Below are 21,534 nucleotides of genomic sequence, written 5' to 3'. Positions count from 1 at the left end.
TGCAAAGCTCTTGGGTCTTGTGGGTAGCCTTGGTACCCGATCAGCGCTGTCAAAATTGCCGTAAATTCAAATCAAACAGATGGCGAATAAAAGAGGGCCTCGTGGCAGCGTCCCAAAACATCCCACCTTGCCCTCCCACCACCATGAAGGCTCACTCTTTTGCCATCGTCGCTCTTTGCACTGCTTTCATCGTCGAGGCCTCTTCGCCTCATCACCTCCGCACGGTGAACTCCCGTCATGCTCGTCTCGCCCGTCGTGACGGAGCTAAACGTTGCAAGAACCGTGTATGTTTTCTCTTTTTATTTGGCATCCTCACTGATTAACCTCAAAATAGACACCTCCCCCTCCTCAGAACGTCACCGGGAACCAGGACCAAAGTCAGAGCCAGGGTCAAAACAAGGACCAGAGCCAGAACAAGGACCAAAGTCAGAATCAGGACCAAAACAAGGACCAAAGTCAGAACCAGGATCAAAACAAGGACCAAAGCCAAAGTCAAGGCCAGAACAACAACAACAACAACAACAACAACAACGGCAACAACCAAGGTGGTAGTGCTATTGATGGGCTGTTGAACGTTGGTTCCACCTGTGGCGATATTGGCGCTACCAGTAAGTGTGTTCGTCACCCATCCCCATTCTAAACTGTAACCCGTTCCACAGAGGAGAATCCCAACGGATCCGAAGGCTGGCTCAACTGCGGTATCGACGGCGACGGATGGAGACCCCAGAACGTTGGAATTGGCGACCTCAAGATTGTAGACCTGCGTGCTGCGATCGGAGATAACAATTCTCCCTTCAAGGCTTGCAGTGACTATGTTGACAAGTTCTATCAATACGCCGGCGAAGCCGGACTGCCTCCAACCTTGATGGCCTCCATTGCTATGCAAGAGTCCGGTTGCAATCCGTCCACCACCGGAGGAGGCGGAGAAGCCGGTATCATGCAGCTTACCAAGGACAAGTGTGGCGATGCTCCTGGTGGCAACTGCTACGATGTCGTCAGTTTTCCCACGTTCGAGTCCCGCTGTCTCCATTCTGACAACACATCGCTAGGATTATAACCTCCGCACGGGCATTCAATTCTTCAAGAAAACTTTGAACGACAACAACGGCAACGTTCTCAAAGCCATCGGCATGTACAACGGTTGGACGGAAGGTATGACCATCGCCTCTGCTACTGCAGCCGCCTCGAGTTCTTGCTGTAGATGCCAGAACAACCTTGACTAGTGCGTTTATCCTCTCACACCATGTCATTTTTGTATCTGATGGCTTCTCTTAACAGCATCCACCAAATGTGCAATGGTTGGTTCCAGAATAAAAACCCCTATACTCTCAGTCTCGGAACATACCACAATCTTGACCACTGTTAGTGCTGAATCACTACCGGTTCGTGGGCTACTTAACTACTATATACACACTCGCTTTCCTACACTATTATACCCTATATCACCGCAACAGTACGTGTGACAGCAGTTGATATCGATTGTCGATTGTAACACAGTTTCTGGTCGTGTGTGAGAAATGTCGGTGCCAACGCCTGGCTACAACGTGCCAACAACTATTACATACAATATGTCTACTCGTTGAAAAATTCAAGAGGATAATCGTTCCTCTGAATCGCACACCATGTCGTGGGTTGTCCGTCTTCATTTCGGTTGCCCTCATCAGTTAAAATCGAGTGAAACTTGACATCTTCGGTTCCCTAGGAAAGCGTAAATTCTCCCTCACCACAGATCAGGAGGACCAATTATGTACTTACCCTGTTCGGTGGGTCGTGAATCCTAACGTGAATATAACCCTCACCTTCTGCATCGTTAACAGCTGGAATTCTAATCTTTCCCAGAATGATCGTGCCATAGGTAGTCGGTCCACTTCTTACGAGTACTAGATCTTTCTTGAATGCGACAAAAAAAAAATTTAGTTTCCTTGTCCAGAGCGCGTCCACCCCCAAGTACTAACCTCAAGCTTAAAATCCACCAGTTGCTGATCGGTCAACTTCTGCGCTCTATTCCACATCCTAGGTTCATGCTTGTCCCAATCTCGACGAGAATCGATGATCGCCTGTTTGATATCGCCTAATACATTTTGAAAGGCTTCGATGGCGTTTTCTCGTGGCGGATGAGGTTCATTGAATGAAACTGTGTCGATCGTAGCTGGATTCAAGACAAGTTACGAGTCATGTTTAATACTGGGACAGTTTCAAGGGCAGCTTACCCATATTGTTTGATCGCAGTAGAAAGAGAGCAGTGACTCGGGACCCCGAATACCAGTCCGACAGCAATAATCGAAATTAGCATTCCATACGTTGCACTGTTATACAAGGCTATTATACTACGACAGTGGAGATTATGATGCGCCAACAAACGAGCTCTCAATGTAATGTCCCCATTCATCTAGGCTATCGTACAATTGTCCATCAATAGGGGTTATTGGTTGCCGCAATCGTGAAAACTCACCCGAATTCAATGCCAGGTGGTATATTGGGCCACATCGCATGTGGATCATGACGTTGCCAGTCGTTCGCAACATAATCATGAGCACCTTGATCATGAGTTCCATGTCGCACCGCTTGAGGGTACGATCCATTGTAGCCCATCTCTGGTGTCCCAAGGGAACGTCCGTCAACATAAGCCCCTTGCCCATTATTATTGAGGAGAGCCGCCGGCAGAGTTGGGGGCACGACCTGCGGCAGAGGTGAATACAAATACCCAGATCTCTCCCGTCCAAGCTCGGCTGTGTTGAATGGTAACGACGGAACTTGTTCAGTCTCCATACTATCCATGTCCTGCCATATGTGATATGCGGGGTGAACTGAGGGACTCTGGGATGAAAGAGGAGGTGATGGTGGAGTAGTAGTCGCCGCCTCTTCGTGCTCGTTCAAACCTCGAGCAAGTTCACAGAAAAGATCTCTGAGGACCGGACCGTTCAATGTTGAACCCTAAGATCCGAAAAGTGACTCACAAAAACCTGCCAGCAGGAGACCATCTGACCAATGATGAATATCGGGATAGCTGAAGGAATGAAACCCAACTCACCGTTTGTCATGCAAACTAAGCACATGCATTAATTTGTGGACATCTGCCATCTCTCTTGGTACGTCTATCTTCATCCCGGCAAGTTTACTGTTCCAGATGTGTGTCAGGAGAACGACGCCAGACCCAAAGCAAGCATACTGAGAAGAGAATATCGTCCATTCATCGTGATCGTACCAGGTCCAGTAAAGATAAAAGACGTACAAAAGTATGTGGTAAAGCCATCCTGTCTCTCTGCGAATGTCGATACATCACATTGATACACGAACGTGCTGCATTGGTACATATCGCAAGCGACGGAAACATCAGGAGTGACGACTTCATGATGAAAGGTCGATGTACTTGAATCTGAACGTTATAATAATTGAGGTGAAGGAAAGCTGATTGATTGAAGAATACAACATTTTCGCGACTAGGGTCCCATCGCACTGAAGATAGAGTTACCCAATCAGAAATCAACAAGTCGGTATAAAAAGCCACGTACGGTGTTCTGGGATGGAATTGATCCAATTATTGAGAGAAGAGTCAAGCTCAGATATGATCCTTTGTTCCCACTGATTTCCCACCAAGCCTAACATCAACTTCGACTTCTTAATTGAATATAGAGTCCGCAATGTGAATGCCAGAATTTCGCATAACTTGAGGTAACAGATGAAACAAGAGATCTTGGATGGTTTGTTCGGTGGCTGTTTGAACTCCAGATCAGGATCAGAAGTTTGCCAGTATTCATCATCGCAATCTACAGGTAATTCTTGATCGTAGCTATGGGATAAAGAGTGAGATGGGATAACGGAAGAGAATGGTGTGGATCTTACTCTTCGTCACGTAGTGCCGACGGGCGGCCAGTAAAGTTGCATACACAGCGGTCCAGCGATAGCAAAACCCTGAAGAACAATATAAGTGGTGGCAACCTACTCCAATTTCAAGCGCAACACTGACCAGAAAACTCGTTTCTCTAATTCGTTTTGAATGGTATTCTTCGTGCCTTCGGGTTTCCGCCGGTGTATGCCGAGTTCTATCGCGAATCGCATACCTGCTCAGGAATGATAATCAACATTTCGGTAAACTAGTACTAATCCCATCATGGACTGACCTATTCCTACTAACATATATGACACCTGGGGGTTGGAAGTTCCTATAATGTATAGCGTTGCCAACTAGAAGAGAATGAGAAAGGAGGCGTCTGAGTATGAGTAGAATGCACTTACGCAGTAAAACTGGATTTCATAGACACTAGCTTCAGAAAACAAGCTTCCTCGAGTCATCCGTACTTGTCTAAACCAAGCCCATCCGGCAGATAGTTGCTTTCCCGAGACCCAAAAGACACGGGAATCATCGGAGTACCTTGCGCCAAGGGCACATACGAGTAACACCATACCTCCAAACTGGGGGTCGTGGAGATGTAAGCCTTCGTAAATTGACCTTTTGAAGCTTGGACCATGTAGGATGGGGAGGTAGATGTTGACATTGTCAAAGTATAACGAGATAAGGCTCCACAGCAAATCGCCTTCGGGAAAATAGTACTGCTCCGAGGAGCGACTTTTAAACTCGCCCTCCCACTAGAGGATACAGGTTCAATGCTTTTATTAATCAGGAATCCAAATGACTAGCTCACGGCGTGGATGCCCCAATATTCAACGCGTTTGAAATGTTTCGAATGAATGGATTCTTTACCGGTAAATTCAGTCTTCGCTGCGTGAGCCTTCTGTAAGAGCATGAATCCACTTGATGGGCCAAAGAATGTTTGATGGATCGTGTCTTCCTTAAAAGTCATCTTCCGGAATTGTTCGGAGAGTCCAATATGGGCAAAATCATCTTCTTCCTCGTCTGGATCGGTGGATTCATTAGTAGCCGCAGGGGACGAGCCATTGGAGCTGGACAAGAGCGGACTTGACGAAGAAGACTTTCCAAGTTCATCAACATTGATATGTGGTGCATACTGGATATACGGAGAATAAGGAAGGGTATAAAGAGGAAAAGGTCGTATTGCACACCTTTCGAACAATTGCCTCCAGACTCCGGACCCGCTTTTCTAAGTTTTCTACGTATCGGCTCTTAGGTCCACGTTTCTGAGTAGAAAGTATTAAGTGAGTGTCCCAGGGGCAACAAAGGGGACAGACAAACTTTTGTAGGTTCGGAATGAGTGCAATCCAAATTGAAGGCAATACAATTGGAACATTGGTTATTAGGCATACTTGCGCTGTCACCTGCAGGTTAAACGGTCAACGGGACGGTTATACGGACAGAGTCCAATATTACATTTGACTTTAATCGTTTACGTTGGGGATCCTTGAGCGTTCGTGTCTACATGTGGATTTCAAGACGGCTTACTCTTCTTTCTATTAAATGGTTAGCCCTTTGATATTCTAGTTCCAAGAAAGTCGACATACTCACCTTCCTGTAAAATAGAAGACCAACGGTAAAAGAACCCATCAATAAACTGGCTTCGGCTGGCTCATCTTAAGACTCTGCACGTACTACAGGTGTCACAAGCTCCTTGAAGGCGTCGTTTCTTCCATCCCCTCTGAGGAAGAACAGGTGTTTCGTCTTCCGACATGATGAGGTACTCAGCAACAAGGTGTGCGTCGGCATCATAATTCACAAGTGAACAGAACATTAGTCAGGTCGTGTATATATATAACGTTATAGCTGGTGCCGGAGTCGCGGTTCTGTTTCCGCTCCAACTCGTGTTCGTACCTGTTGTTGGAACTCTCATGTTGAGATTTTTAAGGGCTGCTGTCTCTTTCCGTCATTTCGCTCGCCCCAGACAGCATTATTTTTCTCATATTTCCTCTCCAATCGTGAGCACAGCACCAGCTTTATCGACGCGGACGCGGAACATGTCTACTCACCACGGAGAATCCACTGTTCGTCCAGAGGCTGACAGGGTTCTCCAAGATATCGCAGACTACATTCACAACTACAAGGTTGAATCCGATCTAGCTTTCGAGACAGCTCGACTTTGCCTGATTGACACGATTGGATGTGGTTTGGAAGGTCTGAGGTTCCCCGAGTGCGCCAAGCTTTTGGGACCTGTGGTAGAGGGAACCATTGTACCGAACGGTATGCATGGAATAAGCGGTCTTTGATATAACTAGATCCTCACCTCGAACAGGAACCAAAATTCCGGGAACCAACTATCAGCTTGACCCAATTCGTGGGGCATTCAATATCGGCACCATTATCCGTTGGCTCGACTTCAACGATTGTTTTTTGGCTGCTGAATGTAAATGCATTCCACTTACTATCTGCTCCTAGATTTTATTCACGCATTACTGACTTGCAGGGGGTCATCCTTCCGACAACCTTGGAGCCATCCTTGCTGTTGCGGATCATCTCGCTCGTCAAGGCCAACCTCTCACCGTACGCGACATTTTGGAAGGAATGATCAAAGCACACGAGATTCAAGGCTGCCTCGCTCTTCTCAATTCTTATAACAGAGTAGGACTCGATCATGTCGTCCTAGTCAAAGTGGCATCGACTGCCGTGGTGTCGAAACTTCTCGGCCTTAACCGTGACCAAACCATTGACGCTATCTCTCAAGCCTGGGTTGACGGTCAATCTCTTCGTACTTACCGTCACGCCCCCAACACTGGCCCAAGAAAATCCTGGGCGGCTGGTGACGCGTGCTCTCGCGCTGTAAATCTCGCTTTACTCGTGAAGAAGGGGGAGAAGGGTCTTCCGTCTGTCTTGACTGCCAAAACTTGGGGTTTCTATGATGTCTTATTCAAGGCAGGTCCAGCGACTCACGTGTCGGTTTCGAATCTGACGGACTGAACGTTCCATTAGGGTAAACCCTTCGAATTCCAGGTCCCTTACGGCTCATACGTGATGGAAAACGTTCTATTTAAGATCTCTTATCCAGCAGAGTTCCACGCTCAAACTGCTGTTGAGGCCGCTCACATCATTCATGCCAAGCTAAAGGAAATGAACAAGACTTCTGACGACATCAAGAGCGTTAGAATTAGGACACAAGAAGCCGCTATTCGTATAATTGATAAGCAAGGTCCCTTGGACAACTTTGCGGACAGAGAGTAAAGCAGCCTTCTCGCTTCATTCAAGGCCAATGGTCACTATCTAAGCTATTATTTGCCAGTCACGCTATCAACTACATGGTCGCCTACCCTCTCATCTTCGGCGAACTCACGTCTGAGAGCTAGTAAGTTCATTCGATCAACTCTTTACTTGCCTTTACTCAACTCTATATCGCAAGCACTGATGCAGCAGCAGCCGACCCCAGAATCGACGCCCTTCGAGCCAAGATCTACTGTGTCGAAGACAAACGTTTCAGTGTTGATTACCATGAGCCCAGCAAGCGCTCAATTGGAAATGCTCTGCTCGTCGAGCTGAACGACGGTACCGTACTGGAAGAAGTGGAAGTCGAGTACCCGGTCGGTCATAAGCGAAGAAGAGAGGAAGGTACACCGCTTTTGATTAACAAGTTCAAGAGGTACGTATCGAGTCTGCCCCAGACCTGTGGGCATCTTTATCTCAGTCTACTTTTAGGCACGTTTCCCACCATTTCGCCGCGGCCCATCAGAAGAAGTGAGTAGACATCTGCATCATCAGTCATGGTGCTGACAACCTTTTGCCTCAGAATTCTGGGTGCTGTATTGGACGGACAGGGTCTCTCCAAAATGCCTGTTGATAAATTCACGGATTTGTTTGTCAAGTCTTAATGTGGAAGCAGGAAGCAGGAAGGAAATATCTATAATTTCCTAGCTAGGGACGAGACCTGTACGTACCCCCCCAGTACAATACACATGGAACTGCAAAGAATTATGGAATCCGGCCTGCCATGTTGAAGACAAGCAAGGATATCAAAACAAACTAAGAGCATTGTAGCCACCGACAATCAATCCTTCGGATTTTTGAAAACTGAACTCTCCTGTTTTTTTGCTCGATTCCTCCCTCGTTTTTTTATGGGTCCTTTACTGGCACAATCGCCGCTTTTTGTAGCGAGGTTCTCTTTACTGACAGGATCCGGTACTGGGCTTGGAGTGCATGATCCAGATTCGACAGGTTGCTTTGAACCAACATCGAGACTGGAGGCGACTGCAGAGTTTGTCAACACTCGAGAACAGAGTATACGACCAGCATCCTCTGGAACAGGGCTAGATGGAGACGCATACGCTTTGTTAGGGATATCTAGATGATTCTGGGAAGCTTGTGCAAAGTATGGTTTGTTGGGGGCTTGCGCTCCGTTATGGAAACCAGGGTATCGATTTCGTAGAGGTCTAGGAATGGGTGCGTTTGAAGATACTTGTATACGAATGCCCAACTCTTCCTCTCGCACAGCAGATAGCCGGCGCTGCATAAGTCGTGCGAATGGCACTGACCGTGGTTGTGGCGCCGACGATCGAATGAGTTCTGGTGATTGAGATTTAGGGACAATCAGGTTCGACGACGGAGCATTTCCCGTTCCTGCAGATGTCTTCGAGTGAGATGCGACAGAAGGGCACAGAGTCCTGAGAGGGAGGTCGTCAGTGGGGATGAGCCTCACGTTGGAAGAAGGATCCTTCGACGCCGCATCGCGTTCGGTCGCTTGATCTTGCACCAACAGCTTACCACCAGCGTTTAGTTGATCGAGATTCAGGACACGTTGTTCTTCTTCAAACCCATCGCACGAGGTTGTGTGGAGTCTATCATCTGACAATACAGGCGATACGTCAGGAAAGCGAGAGGTCCATTGGGTTGATGCGGTGTTGGGAGTTGTAATCAACGGGTTGGCTTGTTGCAGAGCGTATTCCGTGGCTATATTTATTGCAGAGATTGAACGTCCTCTACCAGTAGCACCGATATTAGAAATGGGAATGATCTCAGGGACCTGCCGGTTAATCTTAGGATTCGGAATGAAGACTGGGGCGGATGCTTGTAGCTGACGGGGAAGAGTGGTGTCAATAGCTATTTGGCCCGGTTTTGGCCAAAACAAACCAAGCCCTGCATCTCCCGTTGCGATTTCTGGATGGGTGAGTTCAAAGATACACTGCAATTCTAAGAAGTTTTTCAGTTGCTGCGGTGTGGGAGGGATGATAATTGGACTGTCGTCGCTGTCGTCGCACTCGTACCACCAAGAATCTGTATCTCGAGGAGTAAGAAGCGGCGGCGAAGGTCGATAAGCATCGTTTCCCCAAAGTTTGAAGGCAGGAGAACTAGAGGCGAGGCTGCTCGGAGTTGTGAGATAGGGATGGGGTTGGGTGGCTTGTCGCGTAACAGGAGCGTCTGGAGACACCCTCGTAACAGCTTTTGTTTCCTGTGGTTCTCGGGGTCCAGAAGGATTTATTTCGTCTTGACGGAGACCCCATATCATGTGCGATAGGTCTTCACCTTCCACCAAAATCCCTTCAGCACCGCTATCAAAAAGCACTTAGTTAAGACTCAAATTCGGGTAATATAATATATTCACGATGGACACCGAGCATATGGCAGTGAAAGTGGGCCGTGCAGGGCTGGTATAGGTCGGGGGGGCGAATCAGTCCATGTTGTCCAACCTAGTTCCGCAGTTATTCAGCTAATAATAGAGCCAATTGGGGTACCACAAACCTTGCTCATCGTCATTGTCAATTCGGGCCCTGGAACTCAGGAAGTGATTCGATACTTGTACGTTGTTTCCGATGATCATTATTGAAGATTCGGGAGAGGATGGTGGAGATGGCGTGTGCGAAAAGGCTACGTTGGCGAGAGAACTACTACGTTGAGGACGATTACTGTAGAGGTCTGAAGACAATTGAGAAGAGTCCAACGAAACAGAGCTTTCGAGACATTCCGAGGATAAAGAACTATCAGCCGAAGTGCAAATTTTGATGGTTTTAGTGGAATGGGCCTCCGACATTGAGGCTATGCGATAGCGTTCATTGGTGGGCTTGAATCTATGAGGGGGAGAGGACTCAGGCAAAGACACGACACGCCTTGTGGGGAGAGTAGCCTCAGACGGTTTGGAGATTTGACCTAATTGTAAGGGCTTCTTGGGATGCGAGGGGCGGTTATATGCGTCTCCTGAAGGCTGAATATTGAGAGATCTGGGATTATCCGAACGGGAGAGATGACGAGGGGGTTCTGTTTGTACTGCTCGGTCGATATATTCCTTGGTCATGATTGCGAGTTGGAGGACCAGATGATGGTTGAAGAAAGGAAAGTTATTTCAGCCACCCACGACGCGCAAACAACTTGCAAGTACAGGAGTAGTAACACTATTGTACTACTTACTGTCCTGCTACGACTTCCTCCCAAAGAAAGTGGTCAGCTTCGCCATCCCATTGATATTGACTTTTTTCAGCTTCTCCACTCCTTGAGTCCCTTTAATCGTTCCCTTTTTGCGCTTATTGTCAACAATACCGTCCAAGCTCTGCTCCTTCTTGGTCTTCTTTGCATCATTGGTAGGTGCCTCCATGCACATCTTCTCCTCCTCAAGCGTCTTGTAGTATTCGTCTAGTTTTTTGAAGTCGTATGAAGCCAACAACAAAGACCGAAAGTCTGGACTCAAATACTGAGAAACCAAGTCGCACGCCGTCTTCACACGTCCCACTATACACCCAGGTCAGAACGTGACGGATTGAAGAGAAACAGAAACACGTACATTCAAGCAAATCCTCATACCCGTCCTCCGTTAATCCGTCTTTAGCGAGATTCCTTATGAGAATGCGCGATGTCTGGACAACTTCCAGGGTGGACAGACGTTCAACTTTTCGTCGAAGATATTCAACCGCTTTATCGGAAGAGAATCGATACACAACGATCTCTGCGGTAACGTCTGTCCAAAAATTACACCATGGTCGGAAATCCAAAGCAATGTAAGCGCACTTTTTGCTTCGCATATCTTGTCCATCACGTTCCTACAGCATTGCATCGAGGTAAAAGTTCGAATATCCTTTGAAGATAGATGCAAAGAGGACCCCTTGGACTCCTTGGATATCAATGAAGCCGCTTCAAGTTTTAGAGCGGCGTCTTCAAAAATGTCATCTGCAGGCCTGAATATTCCTGACCTTTCATCCTAAATCACCTTTGAGCTGCATCACTGCTGAGAAGAAATGATGCCAACCTTGGTGAAGAACTTTAAAATGTAAATGAGTAAGAAGACCGGATCTACAGGCAGGAGAAACATCAGCTTCCCCTCTAGTAGGTGGTGTAAGTTTCCTGCTATATGAACAGTAGAATGACACGTCATATTGCACCTGCGAGAACCTCATCTCCGACGAACCAAGACCTCGGATTCGATGGAGTTACGTGTTGAAGCTCCAATATGCACTCTTTCGAACTCGATATATTCTTCGAGTTTTCAGATTCATTGCGCAAAGAGGGTAAGAACAATGTTGGAATGCCTTACGAAGGAAATTTGTAAGTAGAGCGTCTGCCAAAAAATTGCGGCTACCAACCGGTGCGTGGATGGGGTAAAGGTATGAACGCGGTTGGTGACATCGAAAGACGTGAGTTCGAGGGCGAAGACAGTATTTGCCAGATATCTATTATTATTTTTTTGCTTTTCAGTTGGGAGCAAAAGAACAGCGATATGGTGCATTCACCATTTGGTAGAAGACATACATGAGCAGCCATAGTTGGTTGTGCAGCAAGACGGCTATCTGGACACTGGGAGAACGTGTTCGCGTTGTTGGCGCTTGTTTTGATGTTGTCCTCATGAACGCACGACTCGCGTACAACCTCAATTCTCAATTTGGCCCACCCTCTGAACAAATTGATATCACAGATTTCATTCAAGATGCTTTGAAAGTGAAGGCAATTACATATATACCATCCGAGGAAATACAGGAATCTCTGGCCGAACAATGCAGGTATGTCTGTGCGTCTTGTTTCTCTACGACATCCATATCGGCGTAGCATCGAAGACATCAAATCGTCCATATTGAGCGTATGGAACGACACGGCAAAGTCGTCGTATCTCTGTAAAGAACACGAATCCACAGTGATTCATTTGTACGGAAGCTCTAAATCAGCGAGACCCCGCAAAAAAGTCCCCAACGAATCACCACCTGTTTCGCAAGCCATCGTTGAACTCCAATCGAGATTGGACAGAATATCATTAACAAGTTGGAAGTGAGTCTATCGACCGCCTTCATCTATACTGCCCTTTCTAAACCTTTTCGACAGACTACCACCCGAAGCCTCATTGTTCGTCCGAGCACCGAAGAACTCTGACCTGAATATTTACTCTGAAATTGTATGTTACCTTCTCCCCTGGTGACTGTTCATAGAAGTCCTGACTTCATCGATAGAAGAAAACCTCGTTGGATGAGACTCCGGGAGATGTGTCCCCTCAAGCCATCATTGCATACAGTGTTCATAATCGACTCCCATGGCGACTGAGTCATTTGACACGGAGCTCTCAGCACTGTGTTGTATCCTCGCAAACCCTGGGCGATCTCGTGGAGGCCATACCGTGTATATCCAATGAACTTCCGACAGAAAAGCGTGATGGTTCTCGTGTCGTCGGTTATGATGCAGACGTCCTGAAAGGTAGTCATGGAGCTGTTATCTGTATAAATGGGATTGCTTATGGTGATGGCATGACCGAGAGCGATTATGCCAGGTGAGCATCTTACCATTACTTTCCCAAAACTCATCATTTATGGTCCTCAGCAAACTTGTAGAACATGCCAAATTCCACAAGCAATCCGCGAAATTGACAAAGGCGAAGAAGGCTTCTACTTCGATGCACGACACTCCTCTGCAAAGCCTTTGTTTAATAGTCGGCGAGCCATACTGGCTGCTGCATGAAGGAAGCTGTGAACATTTCGTTGTGATTGACGGAATCAGGTACTTTACTCTGATCATGGTGTTCGTATTGTCTTACCTCCGAGAGCAGGCTCAAACATAGCACAGACCCACTTTCCGGATACCCGCTTACATTGCACCGAGAGCCAACCGTTCTAGAAACATGTTTGGCTTGCTCAAGGGCACCTGCCATATGGTCTATTATTGGAGACGTAAGACTGGGAGAAAGTCCTTACTTTCTATGCGCTTGGTGTTGGAGGAATATTGGGGAGTCTTCCGATAGTGACGTTATTGTTATCCCTCTACCGAAGTACGCACTTGGATGGTTATGAACACACCGCCCCCATGTACTGTGATTGAGTTTATCGACACCTTCCTGATTAGGAAGTATGGTTTTTAGCGCCCATTACTTACATACTTTACATGTACAGTATATCGATGAACCCACCTTTGGGCGCCAAGTATGTCGCTGACCGCGACCGACCCTCTTGAGAGTCTGGAAGACTACGAAGACCTCACTTCGTGGATAAACGATGTTCTCACTCCCTCGAGCAACGAGGACAGTACCCAAGGTTCTGTCGAGAACCTCTCGCACCTGGACCAACAAATCGTGCACCTCATTGCTTCTTTAGACATCGCTTGCGAGGACACATCAACATTACTCGAACGAATAATCGACGATGTTTCGCGTGGAGTGCCCCGTCTGACCTATGACCTTCATTTCATTAAGGATGGCACGCTTTCGCTGCAGACAGCGTTGAATTTTGTGCGCGAAAACTCCAGGGACACTATTCCAAAGGCAACCAACGATGCATTGGAAGAGTTAAAGCGTCTGGACACGATCAAAGGTCATATGGAAGCAGCTAGAGAGGTCTTAAGGGAAGCAGAGAGCTGGAGCACGTTGGAGATGGAGGTTGCCTCCTTGTTGACGGTGCAAAACTACGCCAAAGCTGCATCGAGGTTGTCTGAAGCCAACAGAAGCATGGTTGTCTTTCAAAACACTCCAGAATATGATCCTCGTAGGAACTTGCTGATCAACTTACAGAATCAGTTAGAAGCATCCCTTAGTTCTGCGTTGGTCGCTGCAATCAACGAACAGGACCTGAATACTTGCCGAAACTATTTCTCGATATTCTCAAACATCCAACGAGAGCAAGAGTTCAGGAATTATTACAACGGTTCCCGAAAAGCTTCTCTTGTTACTTTATGGAAAGAGGCAAGTCTTGTGGATTGTGACACTCCAGACGTCTCGAGTGCACAACGACAAACATTCAGCGAATTTCTTACCAAATTCTACACGGCGATGCTCTCTCTTCTCAACCAAGAGCGAAACTCCATACCTGCTATATTCCCCGACCCAGAGTTATCTTTATCCTCACTCATATCCTCCACTTTCGCTTCGCTTCACCCTACCTTCCCTCAGCGATTAGGGTCACTATTCACGCATTACGGTGATTCCGCTTTCATAGAACTCATCAAAATCTTCCATCAGACAGAGGAATTTGCAGGCAGTGTAGACAAAACCATGCAGAAAATGACATTCACTGCCGCATCCCCTGCATCGGAGGGAGTTCATGATACATCACAGCAGACCCCTGTCGGCCCATCACATCCCGGACACAGTAGGAGACGTTCTATGAGAATGTCAGTATCGTTACGCTCCGGTTCAAACAGATCTTCATCTGGAATGATCCCGAAAATCTCTAAAACTGCAGACGCTTTGGAGTGGGAACAGGAACTATTCCAACCATTTCTCGAATTCCAAGTGGATTATGGCACACTTGAACGTCGCTTTTTAGACGATAGTCTACGTGGGATCATATCCAGTGACGCTTCCGATAGGTCGTCTACTCATGATCAAGCTCGGATGATCAAAGAACGAGCCATCGACATCTTTAGCGCAGCAGAGCAGAGCCTTACAAGATATACCGCCTTCACTCATGGCTACGGTGCCCTAGGCTTGGTACAGGCACTTGATGGGTTCTTGAAGTCGTTTGTGGATATGTGGACAGCCGACGTTAGCTATTCTTCGACATCGGAAAGGTCGATGCACACTTCGGGAGATCTGTCAGGGCTTGACTACACTGCAGAGGATTGGATGAAGTTTCAGACTACGTTGCACCTCTTAGGGTCGGCAAGAAATATATTCGAGAGGATGATGTCGTTTGAGGTAAGACTGCGCTCGGAATTGTCTCAAACGGCCGTGAAATTCAAACTCTACCACGGAGATCCGACGAGTTTCCCAATGACTCCGTGTAAAGGAGTTGGTCAGTTGCTTGATCAATCGACACTCAATTCGGTTGAGCTTCATGCACTGTTAGAGAGGTTTGACAGTGATGTCCGTCACATTGGAGAACCGTTGTTATTGACCGAAGCTCGGTCAGCCGTGTTTGAATTCGCGAGGGCATGCCAAATATCTTTGGAAACCACGATCGGGTCTCCGCTCCGGAAGTCTCTCGACTCATATGCCTCGTCGTCTTGGATGATTCAATCAGACGCAAAACCCAAAACCTCTAACGAGCTCAAAGTTCCGACCTTCTCCCTGTCTCCGAGTGACGTGATATTGCGGGTCACGGAAGGCCTTCTCAACCTTCCCCAAGTTTTTGAACTTCACGGCGACGACGACGCTTTAGCATTCTCGCTACATACATTGCCCAATGTCGATCCAGAGATTTTAAAGAGCATTCCCGAACAATCCACAACTATCCCAGAGGTCGTACCTCAAACCACTCATCCTCGTCGTCAGTCCTTTATCGCACCAAACATTAAACCTCTACCTATCGACCCCGAGACAGTATCGTCTGCCTGGTTATCTTCCATCGGGCAGTCCTTACTCGCTCATCTAACGTCGGATGTCCTCCCTCAAATTAAACGACTAACTACCACTGGCACCGCTCAACTATCATCTGATTTGAGTTATTTGTCGAACGTTGCTCGGTCACTGAACCTGGAACATGGCCAGTTAGAGAAGTGGAAGGAATATGTGGAAATGGATGATGTTACCGGGCTGTCCAAGATTAGCAGCATGGGCACGAGTGATAGTGACTATGTTTTGGAGCAGGTTGCCAGGATGCGAGGATGGCATTAAGAAGTTGGAAGGGAGTAGTCTTGTGTCGTGGGCCACGTAATTCATTTTTACTGAACAGGTGTCCTGGGACCTTCCGGAGCATGACAGCGAAGAAAACTCATCAGCACTACGATTATCGAAAAAGTAGGTAACGGAGTAGCATGACGTTCGAGTCATGTTGCTTGTTCCAGAGAGGCATGAACACAACATGGACAACTCGTGTAGATTCAGAGTAATGAGGTATATTGTACTGAATGAACCGAGCAATATTTGAGGCTACACAACTTCTACATACCAAATACAAGGGAAAGTGAGATAATATTAACAACAAGGGGAAGTGCGAAAAGATCAAGGGAAATTAATCGAAAGAAAGTAGAGGCAACACGGAAAGAAATTATCCAGGTCTTTCTTAAATTGATTATGGGCACTACTACCTGTGGTGGGATTTGCCGTTTGTTCTCGAGCTGCTGGAGCCAGCGTGCGAACCATTCGTCTTCGCCCCCGGTCCGCTCAACCGGGGCTTTTTCATCGATTCTACGCTGGCCCTATTATTTGGTGCGGCCTCTTTCATGACCATTTTCGCATGAATCTCTTCAAGCTTCGACGCTTTCACCTTTTTGGGCCAAAATAGTGTCACGAAGCTGTCGTACAGATGGTCGTCAGTCAAAGCCCACTCCGAAAATTCAGTTTTGCTCACGTCCAAAGATGGCGTCTCCACCTCTCTCTGTCCTCTCCCGCCGCCTGCTTCACGCTGAGAACAGTCTCAATACGACGACCAATCGCAGCCAAGGAGTCTTTGAGGATTGCAACTTTGTCATCCCGGGGCATATCTTCGCCAGATAGCTTCAGTTGCTTCAGCTGCTTCTTCACCGGTCTCAGCTCCTCTTTCGTCGAGGCTTCATCCATCGACGGGCTTTATGAGGATGGTGTGAGTACCCATAGAATGGGAAGATAAAGATATGTGACTCACCATTCATCCGAAGATTCGGAATCTGTAAATGTAGGTGTCGGTCGACGTTTACGTTTACGTGTACTAGGATCATCAACGGATGCCACTGCTTCCATTTCTGCACGGCGTCTTATGCTGCTAACATGAGAAGACGAGGACGCAACTTGCGGAGGAGGTGATGCCGAAACTTTATGGCTTTTCGATCGTAACGAGCTCTCATATGATCGGATCTTCTCGTTGTACTCACGCAAGAGACCAAGTAAAAAGTCCCCTCTCCGGACCAGATGTATCGCATTCGGAATTGGGCGACTGGCCGAATCTTCGCCCTTCTTCCCTTCTTCTAAGAAGAACTTGCCTTCAAGGTTAAGTTTGGGGTCTTTCGCCATTTGTTCCCAATTCCCAAACCCATAATGATACGCGCCTACAAGTAACATCGCATCATCTTGGGGGCCCCATCTCCCTGACCAATTGAGAGTAGGGCGGATGTTATCGACAGGTATAGACCATTTGTAAGGGTCTTCAAGCACGGATAGCGTTTCGTAAAGGATCCGAAGGTCAGTATTCCTCGACAAGACAGTTTCGGCGTTCACATTGTTCACGCCTCGACATGTAACCAGAATTGCTTTGCTCTTCTGGGCATTGGTGAGTGTCTCCCCCTGCAATTGTCTGATCCGTTTGCTGTCTTCGTGTTCTCTGACTGCCTTTGCGCATATGTCAATGATCTCGTCAGCGACATCCAATATCATCGCCCTATTTTTGTCCTGAAGCTTGGATTCGGTTACCTAACAGAAGGGATCAGAGTACAATACTGAAGAGCGGATATAGCGACTGACGATGATATCATACCGCTGTCGGATATCGCCCCAACGTTGCATACTTCGAATGAGCACGCGAACATCACGTTCCTTCAGTTCCATCGCCTTTTGACTGGCACTCTTCCTCTGAGCAGCAGGCGCCTTCGGTTTCTTGGGAGCTGACGGTGCTTGCGGATGGTCGACATCCATCCCTTCGTAGGAAACAGGAGCAAGATTCCGCTTTCGATCTCTCAGTTCCTCTGCAGCCAGTTCCTCCGCCTTTCTCTGGTCCTCCTCTTTCTCGAATTTCTGTCTTTCCTCAAGTGGTATAATGTCTTCCCAGTTCATGTCATTCTTGACGTCGCTGACAGCAGCGAACTGAGCCAAGAAACCTTCTCCTCCCAGGGAGGTTCCGCCATCAGCCTCCTCAAGAGTTTCGTGGTCTTCAGCCCGATTTAAAATATCATCGAGGTCCATCTCGTCGAGTTTTTGGCTCTGCTGTTTATCGTCCTTGTCGAACCTGTAACAATATATGAGGGGACATTGACACTGAGGGTTGCCGGATTCTTACATCTTTTGTGCCCCATACTTCAGGACAGCGGTGAGTTCATCCTTACTCAAATTGTCAGGCTTGACTGCCTCCTTCATTGGATTAGCCTTTGAACTCAAGTGGGCTTGAGATGTATCCATCTGATTGATAACTGTAAGAAAAGAAAAACAGTGTGAGAGCGGGAAGGCCATCTACAAAAGAGTAGAGGACTGACTAGCATATTCCAACACCATCTTTTTCTTCGCACGTTCAAGCACATCCTCTTCCATCGTGTCTTTGCTGACGAACCGATAGACGCTGACGTGAGATTTCTGACCTATACGATGCGCCCGAGCCATTGCCTGCAAGTCATTCTGCGGATTCCAATCGCTCTGAACCCGAGTTCGTACTAGATGAGTAAACTTGGAGCACAGAAAAGATGAAGATGCAGCGTACATCAAAGATGATCACAGTATCCGCTGTCTCCAAGTTGATCCCAAGTCCTCCTGCCCTTGTCGATAACAGGAAGGCAAAGTCTGGCGAATTGGGCATGTTGAAGTGAGCGATCGACTTCTTCCGTGCATCAGAAGATACCATGCCATCTAGTCGTTGGTGTAGATACCCTCGAAGAGACATGTAGTCGCTCAAGATGTCCAGCATACGAACCATTTGGCTAAAGATAAGGACACGGTGGCCGTCCTGGCGTAAACGAACCAGAAGTTTGTCGAGGAGAACCAGCTTCCCACTGTTCATGACAAGTCCTTTGAGCGTCTCTTCCTCCGACGTTGAATGAGGCTCCGCTCCATCAAAGAGGTAAGGATGATTTGCTGCTTTTTTCAGCTCCATGGCTCGAGATAACAATGTGTTAGGCTTAGGGAGATCAAGTATTACAGAGGAACATACCAATATTAAGTAAACTGATATTTTGATTCCCGTTTGCACTCTTGACTAGAGCTTGGAAATTCTGGGTGGCAACGTATCAGAGTAGAACGGAGCGAGGAAGCAGGCGGGCTTACCTTGGTCAAGATGTTCTTGTAGAAATGAGTTTGGAGGCCACTCATTTCCACTCGCAGAATCCGTTCACTCTTTGTGGGCAACGATTTCAAAACATCCCGCTTCAAACGCCGAAGCATCAACGACTCGAGCTGTTGGTGAAGCTCCTTTATTTTCGCCTCATGATCAGCGTCGTTGAGATCAAACTCATTCGTCAGGGCGACTGGAAAACCATGAAGCAATGAATTTCACGTCGGGTGCAGTAAACTATAATAAAAAACTGACACTTTTCAGGCATCAAGAAGTGCATTAATGACAGCAGTTCTATGAAGCACATCGTCATTTTAGGACGCAGGTATGAACAACTTGAACACGCACCCTTAACATTGTTTTGCAAAGGAGTGCCTGTAATCAATAATTTGGAGGCAGCCGTAAATGTTCTCAACGCTTCGTAGAGTTGGCTTTCGGAATTTTTGAGGCGATGGGCCTAAAAGGAGGGTAAATATGCGCGTTCACGATCTCAACGACGACTCACCTCATCGACTGCAAGCGCCTGCCATTTGATGTCGCATAATTCCTTCGCGTCCCGAAGAGTCAGCTCGTACGTCGTCAATAAAACGTTCATCTTGAGCTTCTTATTGGAGGGTCCAAACTCATACCTACGAATGACCTCCCGAGCAGCTGCCGTCCCTATGTACGTGATGACATTGATGTCAGGGACCCAGAGAGCGAACTGAGACTGCCAGGCAGTTATCGTGGACAGCGGAACGATGACGAGGAATGGGCCATATTGATGAAATTTATGGAAGAGGTAGGAAAGGAATGCAGCCGTTTGGACAGTCTGGGTCAAGGTTAGCATTAGAGTTGAAGATCAAAAACTAACTTTATTTACCTTTCCAAGACCCATCTCGTCAGCGAGGATGCCATTTTCCCCTTTGCACCAAAGATAGGCGAGCCAGTTCAACCCAGTAAGCTGAAAGTCCTTCAGTTGGCAACCCGTCGCTGCAATCCATTCAGGATCTTCCTTGATCTTTTCGAACTTCGGTCTGTTGTGCCTCGAATAGCTGACGCTTTTGTAGGGGAATTTGGCCTCCATCTCCCGTTGACGATAGGCCTCAATCTGTGGCATTGCGATTGGATTGACGTCTTTCTGCGTTTCCCAGGTACAATGATCGTAGTTGAGACCAGTCCATTTGCAGAAATATTCCATGACCGGGGAACCATCCTGATCTTCCGCTTCACGATGGGACACTATTCTCTCAACAGTTTTGAAAGTTTCAAGGTCCTCTTTTTCACGTTCTTTATCCAGAAGTAGTGCTTCTTGATCTTCCCGAGACAAGCCTGGAGCTTTGAGCCTCGATTGCCAAAACTTGTACGTCTTGATATAGTTGTCGACGCGTTTCAAGCCTCTGAAGCGTTTCAAGAACTCGTAGGTTTCATCCGTATTATGAAGATGAGAAAAGTTTTTCCATTTTATGTGGAACCGCTAGAGGGATGAAATCAGTTGGGTTGTCTCGAAAACATCACTTGACTTGCAATGTTATCAAACCAAATATCCTCTGGGTCGTTCTCGCGACCCTCGTCACGGCTGTGACTCAGCACGGCTTCAATCTCGTCTTCCTCTTGGTACGGCTGAACCTGCGCAGTTGGGTAATAGACGTTATCATCACCGACTTCATCCTCAAATTGCTCAAAGTCCTGAACGTCATCAATGTAATTGGGTATTTTGCCACCTCTGCTGGACACACGAATCTCCTCGAACTGAGGCCTGGGTGTTCTCTTCTTCTTTTTCGAACGAGAACCGTAGTCCGAGTCCGAGTCTGAAGCCGAGACATGGCGTGTGGGCACTGTTGGGTAAGTCCATTTGAGCGACGAGCGAGATGGGATTATTAGGAAGAGTACTCACCTCTGGGACGGGAAGCAGTTAATGTAGGGGTTTTCTTCTTCTTTACAACCTTCTTCCGAGAGCGCGGTTCGCCAGCGTACGTGCCATCCTCCTCTTCGTCGTCTTCTTCATCTTCATCAGCTTCATCTGCCTTGTCTTCATAACCCTAGAGAACAACTGAGCTTATGGTCAATGTCACATATTTCAGACGTTGCGTACGGAGTCTTCATCGTCCTGTAGAGAACAAGAGTTAGGCGCGCCTTACATTCCATGAAAAAAGTGAGAACGTACGGAAATTCGCGAATTATGGTACGAAGACGTTAGTGGACGATGACCGACAGGAACGAGCTCGTCGTCGTCCGAGCCATCTGCATCACGGTCCTGAGAAGTGTTTCTTGCATTGTCATCGTCGATGAGCATATGGTCATCGTCATCTGAAGCATAGTCGATATTGAGGTGGGACATTGAGGGGAACGAAGGGGGGGAGGGGAACGGGGTGAATGATGACGGGAGAAAGAGAGCGATGGGGACGGCGTCAGGTAGTGACGGGTGACCTGTTCGAG

The 21,534-nt window shown here is 47.4% G+C and overlaps 9 protein-coding genes across 9 annotated transcripts; 4 read left to right on the top strand and 5 right to left on the bottom strand.

Annotated features, from left to right (window-relative positions):
* Positions 1–121: 121 nt before the first annotated feature.
* E1B28_000684 (uncharacterized protein) lies at positions 122–1,502 on the top strand. The gene is made up of 5 exons (XM_043146543.1): positions 122–284; positions 335–608; positions 660–994; positions 1,050–1,222; positions 1,279–1,502. Exons 1-5 carry the CDS (start codon positions 144–146, stop codon positions 1,364–1,366), a joined length of 1,011 nt encoding a protein of 336 aa, XP_043015246.1. The 5' UTR covers positions 122–143; the 3' UTR covers positions 1,367–1,502.
* E1B28_000683 (uncharacterized protein) lies at positions 1,503–2,249 on the bottom strand. Its single transcript, XM_043146542.1, has 4 exons — positions 2,211–2,249; positions 1,956–2,149; positions 1,800–1,890; positions 1,503–1,688 (listed from the first exon to the last, which is right to left on the bottom strand). The coding sequence occupies exons 1-4, from the start codon at positions 2,212–2,214 to the stop codon at positions 1,573–1,575; spliced, it is 405 nt and encodes a 134-aa protein (XP_043015245.1). The 5' UTR covers positions 2,215–2,249; the 3' UTR covers positions 1,503–1,572.
* Positions 2,250–2,342: 93 nt separating this feature from the next.
* Positions 2,343–5,221, bottom strand: E1B28_000682 (uncharacterized protein; the record flags this gene model as incomplete). The annotated part of the gene is made up of 13 exons (XM_043146541.1): positions 2,343–2,394; positions 2,453–2,905; positions 2,958–2,981; positions 3,032–3,168; positions 3,233–3,456; positions 3,513–3,790; positions 3,844–3,912; positions 3,968–4,061; positions 4,122–4,185; positions 4,237–4,587; positions 4,644–4,967; positions 5,023–5,097; positions 5,153–5,221. 13 exons carry the CDS (start codon positions 5,219–5,221, stop codon positions 2,343–2,345), a joined length of 2,214 nt encoding a protein of 737 aa, XP_043015244.1.
* Positions 5,222–5,693: 472 nt separating this feature from the next.
* On the top strand, positions 5,694–7,835 carry PDH1 (ATP-binding cassette transporter CGR1). Its single transcript, XM_043146540.1, has 8 exons — positions 5,694–6,091; positions 6,144–6,254; positions 6,315–6,760; positions 6,818–7,062; positions 7,125–7,187; positions 7,242–7,478; positions 7,535–7,573; positions 7,626–7,835. Exons 1-8 carry the CDS (start codon positions 5,743–5,745, stop codon positions 7,705–7,707), a joined length of 1,572 nt encoding a protein of 523 aa, XP_043015243.1. The 5' UTR covers positions 5,694–5,742; the 3' UTR covers positions 7,708–7,835.
* Positions 7,836–7,883: 48 nt separating this feature from the next.
* E1B28_000680 (uncharacterized protein) lies at positions 7,884–10,121 on the bottom strand (the record flags this gene model as incomplete). Its single annotated transcript, XM_043146539.1, has 3 exons — positions 7,884–9,381; positions 9,435–9,519; positions 9,572–10,121. 3 exons carry the CDS (start codon positions 10,119–10,121, stop codon positions 7,884–7,886), a joined length of 2,133 nt encoding a protein of 710 aa, XP_043015242.1.
* A 114-nt stretch (positions 10,122–10,235) lies between these two features.
* Positions 10,236–11,633, bottom strand: E1B28_000679 (uncharacterized protein). Its single transcript, XM_043146538.1, has 7 exons — positions 11,548–11,633; positions 11,401–11,487; positions 11,200–11,346; positions 11,067–11,140; positions 10,829–11,018; positions 10,605–10,778; positions 10,236–10,552 (listed from the first exon to the last, which is right to left on the bottom strand). The coding sequence occupies exons 1-7, from the start codon at positions 11,576–11,578 to the stop codon at positions 10,242–10,244; spliced, it is 1,014 nt and encodes a 337-aa protein (XP_043015241.1). The 5' UTR covers positions 11,579–11,633; the 3' UTR covers positions 10,236–10,241.
* A 14-nt stretch (positions 11,634–11,647) lies between these two features.
* E1B28_000678 (uncharacterized protein) lies at positions 11,648–13,211 on the top strand. Its single transcript, XM_043146537.1, has 7 exons — positions 11,648–11,814; positions 11,861–12,076; positions 12,131–12,200; positions 12,256–12,496; positions 12,556–12,569; positions 12,620–12,796; positions 12,846–13,211. The coding sequence occupies exons 1-6, from the start codon at positions 11,660–11,662 to the stop codon at positions 12,755–12,757; spliced, it is 834 nt and encodes a 277-aa protein (XP_043015240.1). The 5' UTR covers positions 11,648–11,659; the 3' UTR covers positions 12,758–12,796; positions 12,846–13,211.
* Positions 13,212–16,089, top strand: E1B28_000677 (uncharacterized protein). Its single transcript, XM_043146536.1, has one exon. It carries the CDS (start codon positions 13,218–13,220, stop codon positions 15,840–15,842), a length of 2,625 nt encoding a protein of 874 aa, XP_043015239.1. The 5' UTR covers positions 13,212–13,217; the 3' UTR covers positions 15,843–16,089.
* On the bottom strand, positions 16,090–21,525 carry E1B28_000676 (uncharacterized protein). The gene is made up of 17 exons (XM_043146535.1): positions 21,263–21,525; positions 21,191–21,205; positions 20,993–21,137; positions 20,623–20,933; positions 19,979–20,572; positions 19,622–19,927; positions 19,465–19,573; positions 19,372–19,410; positions 19,110–19,309; positions 18,997–19,057; positions 18,550–18,941; positions 18,329–18,485; positions 18,136–18,265; positions 17,604–18,084; positions 16,792–17,552; positions 16,519–16,734; positions 16,090–16,462 (listed from the first exon to the last, which is right to left on the bottom strand). Exons 1-17 carry the CDS (start codon positions 21,434–21,436, stop codon positions 16,252–16,254), a joined length of 4,302 nt encoding a protein of 1,433 aa, XP_043015238.1. The 5' UTR covers positions 21,437–21,525; the 3' UTR covers positions 16,090–16,251.
* Positions 21,526–21,534: the final 9 nt, after the last annotated feature.

Source organism: Marasmius oreades, chromosome 1 (assembly GCF_018924745.1).
Source record: "Marasmius oreades isolate 03SP1 chromosome 1, whole genome shotgun sequence".
Lineage (NCBI taxonomy): Eukaryota > Fungi > Basidiomycota > Agaricomycetes > Agaricales > Marasmiaceae > Marasmius > Marasmius oreades.
The sequence above is the reverse complement of the archived record's forward strand: the minus strand, read 5'-3'. Positions and strand labels throughout refer to the sequence as shown.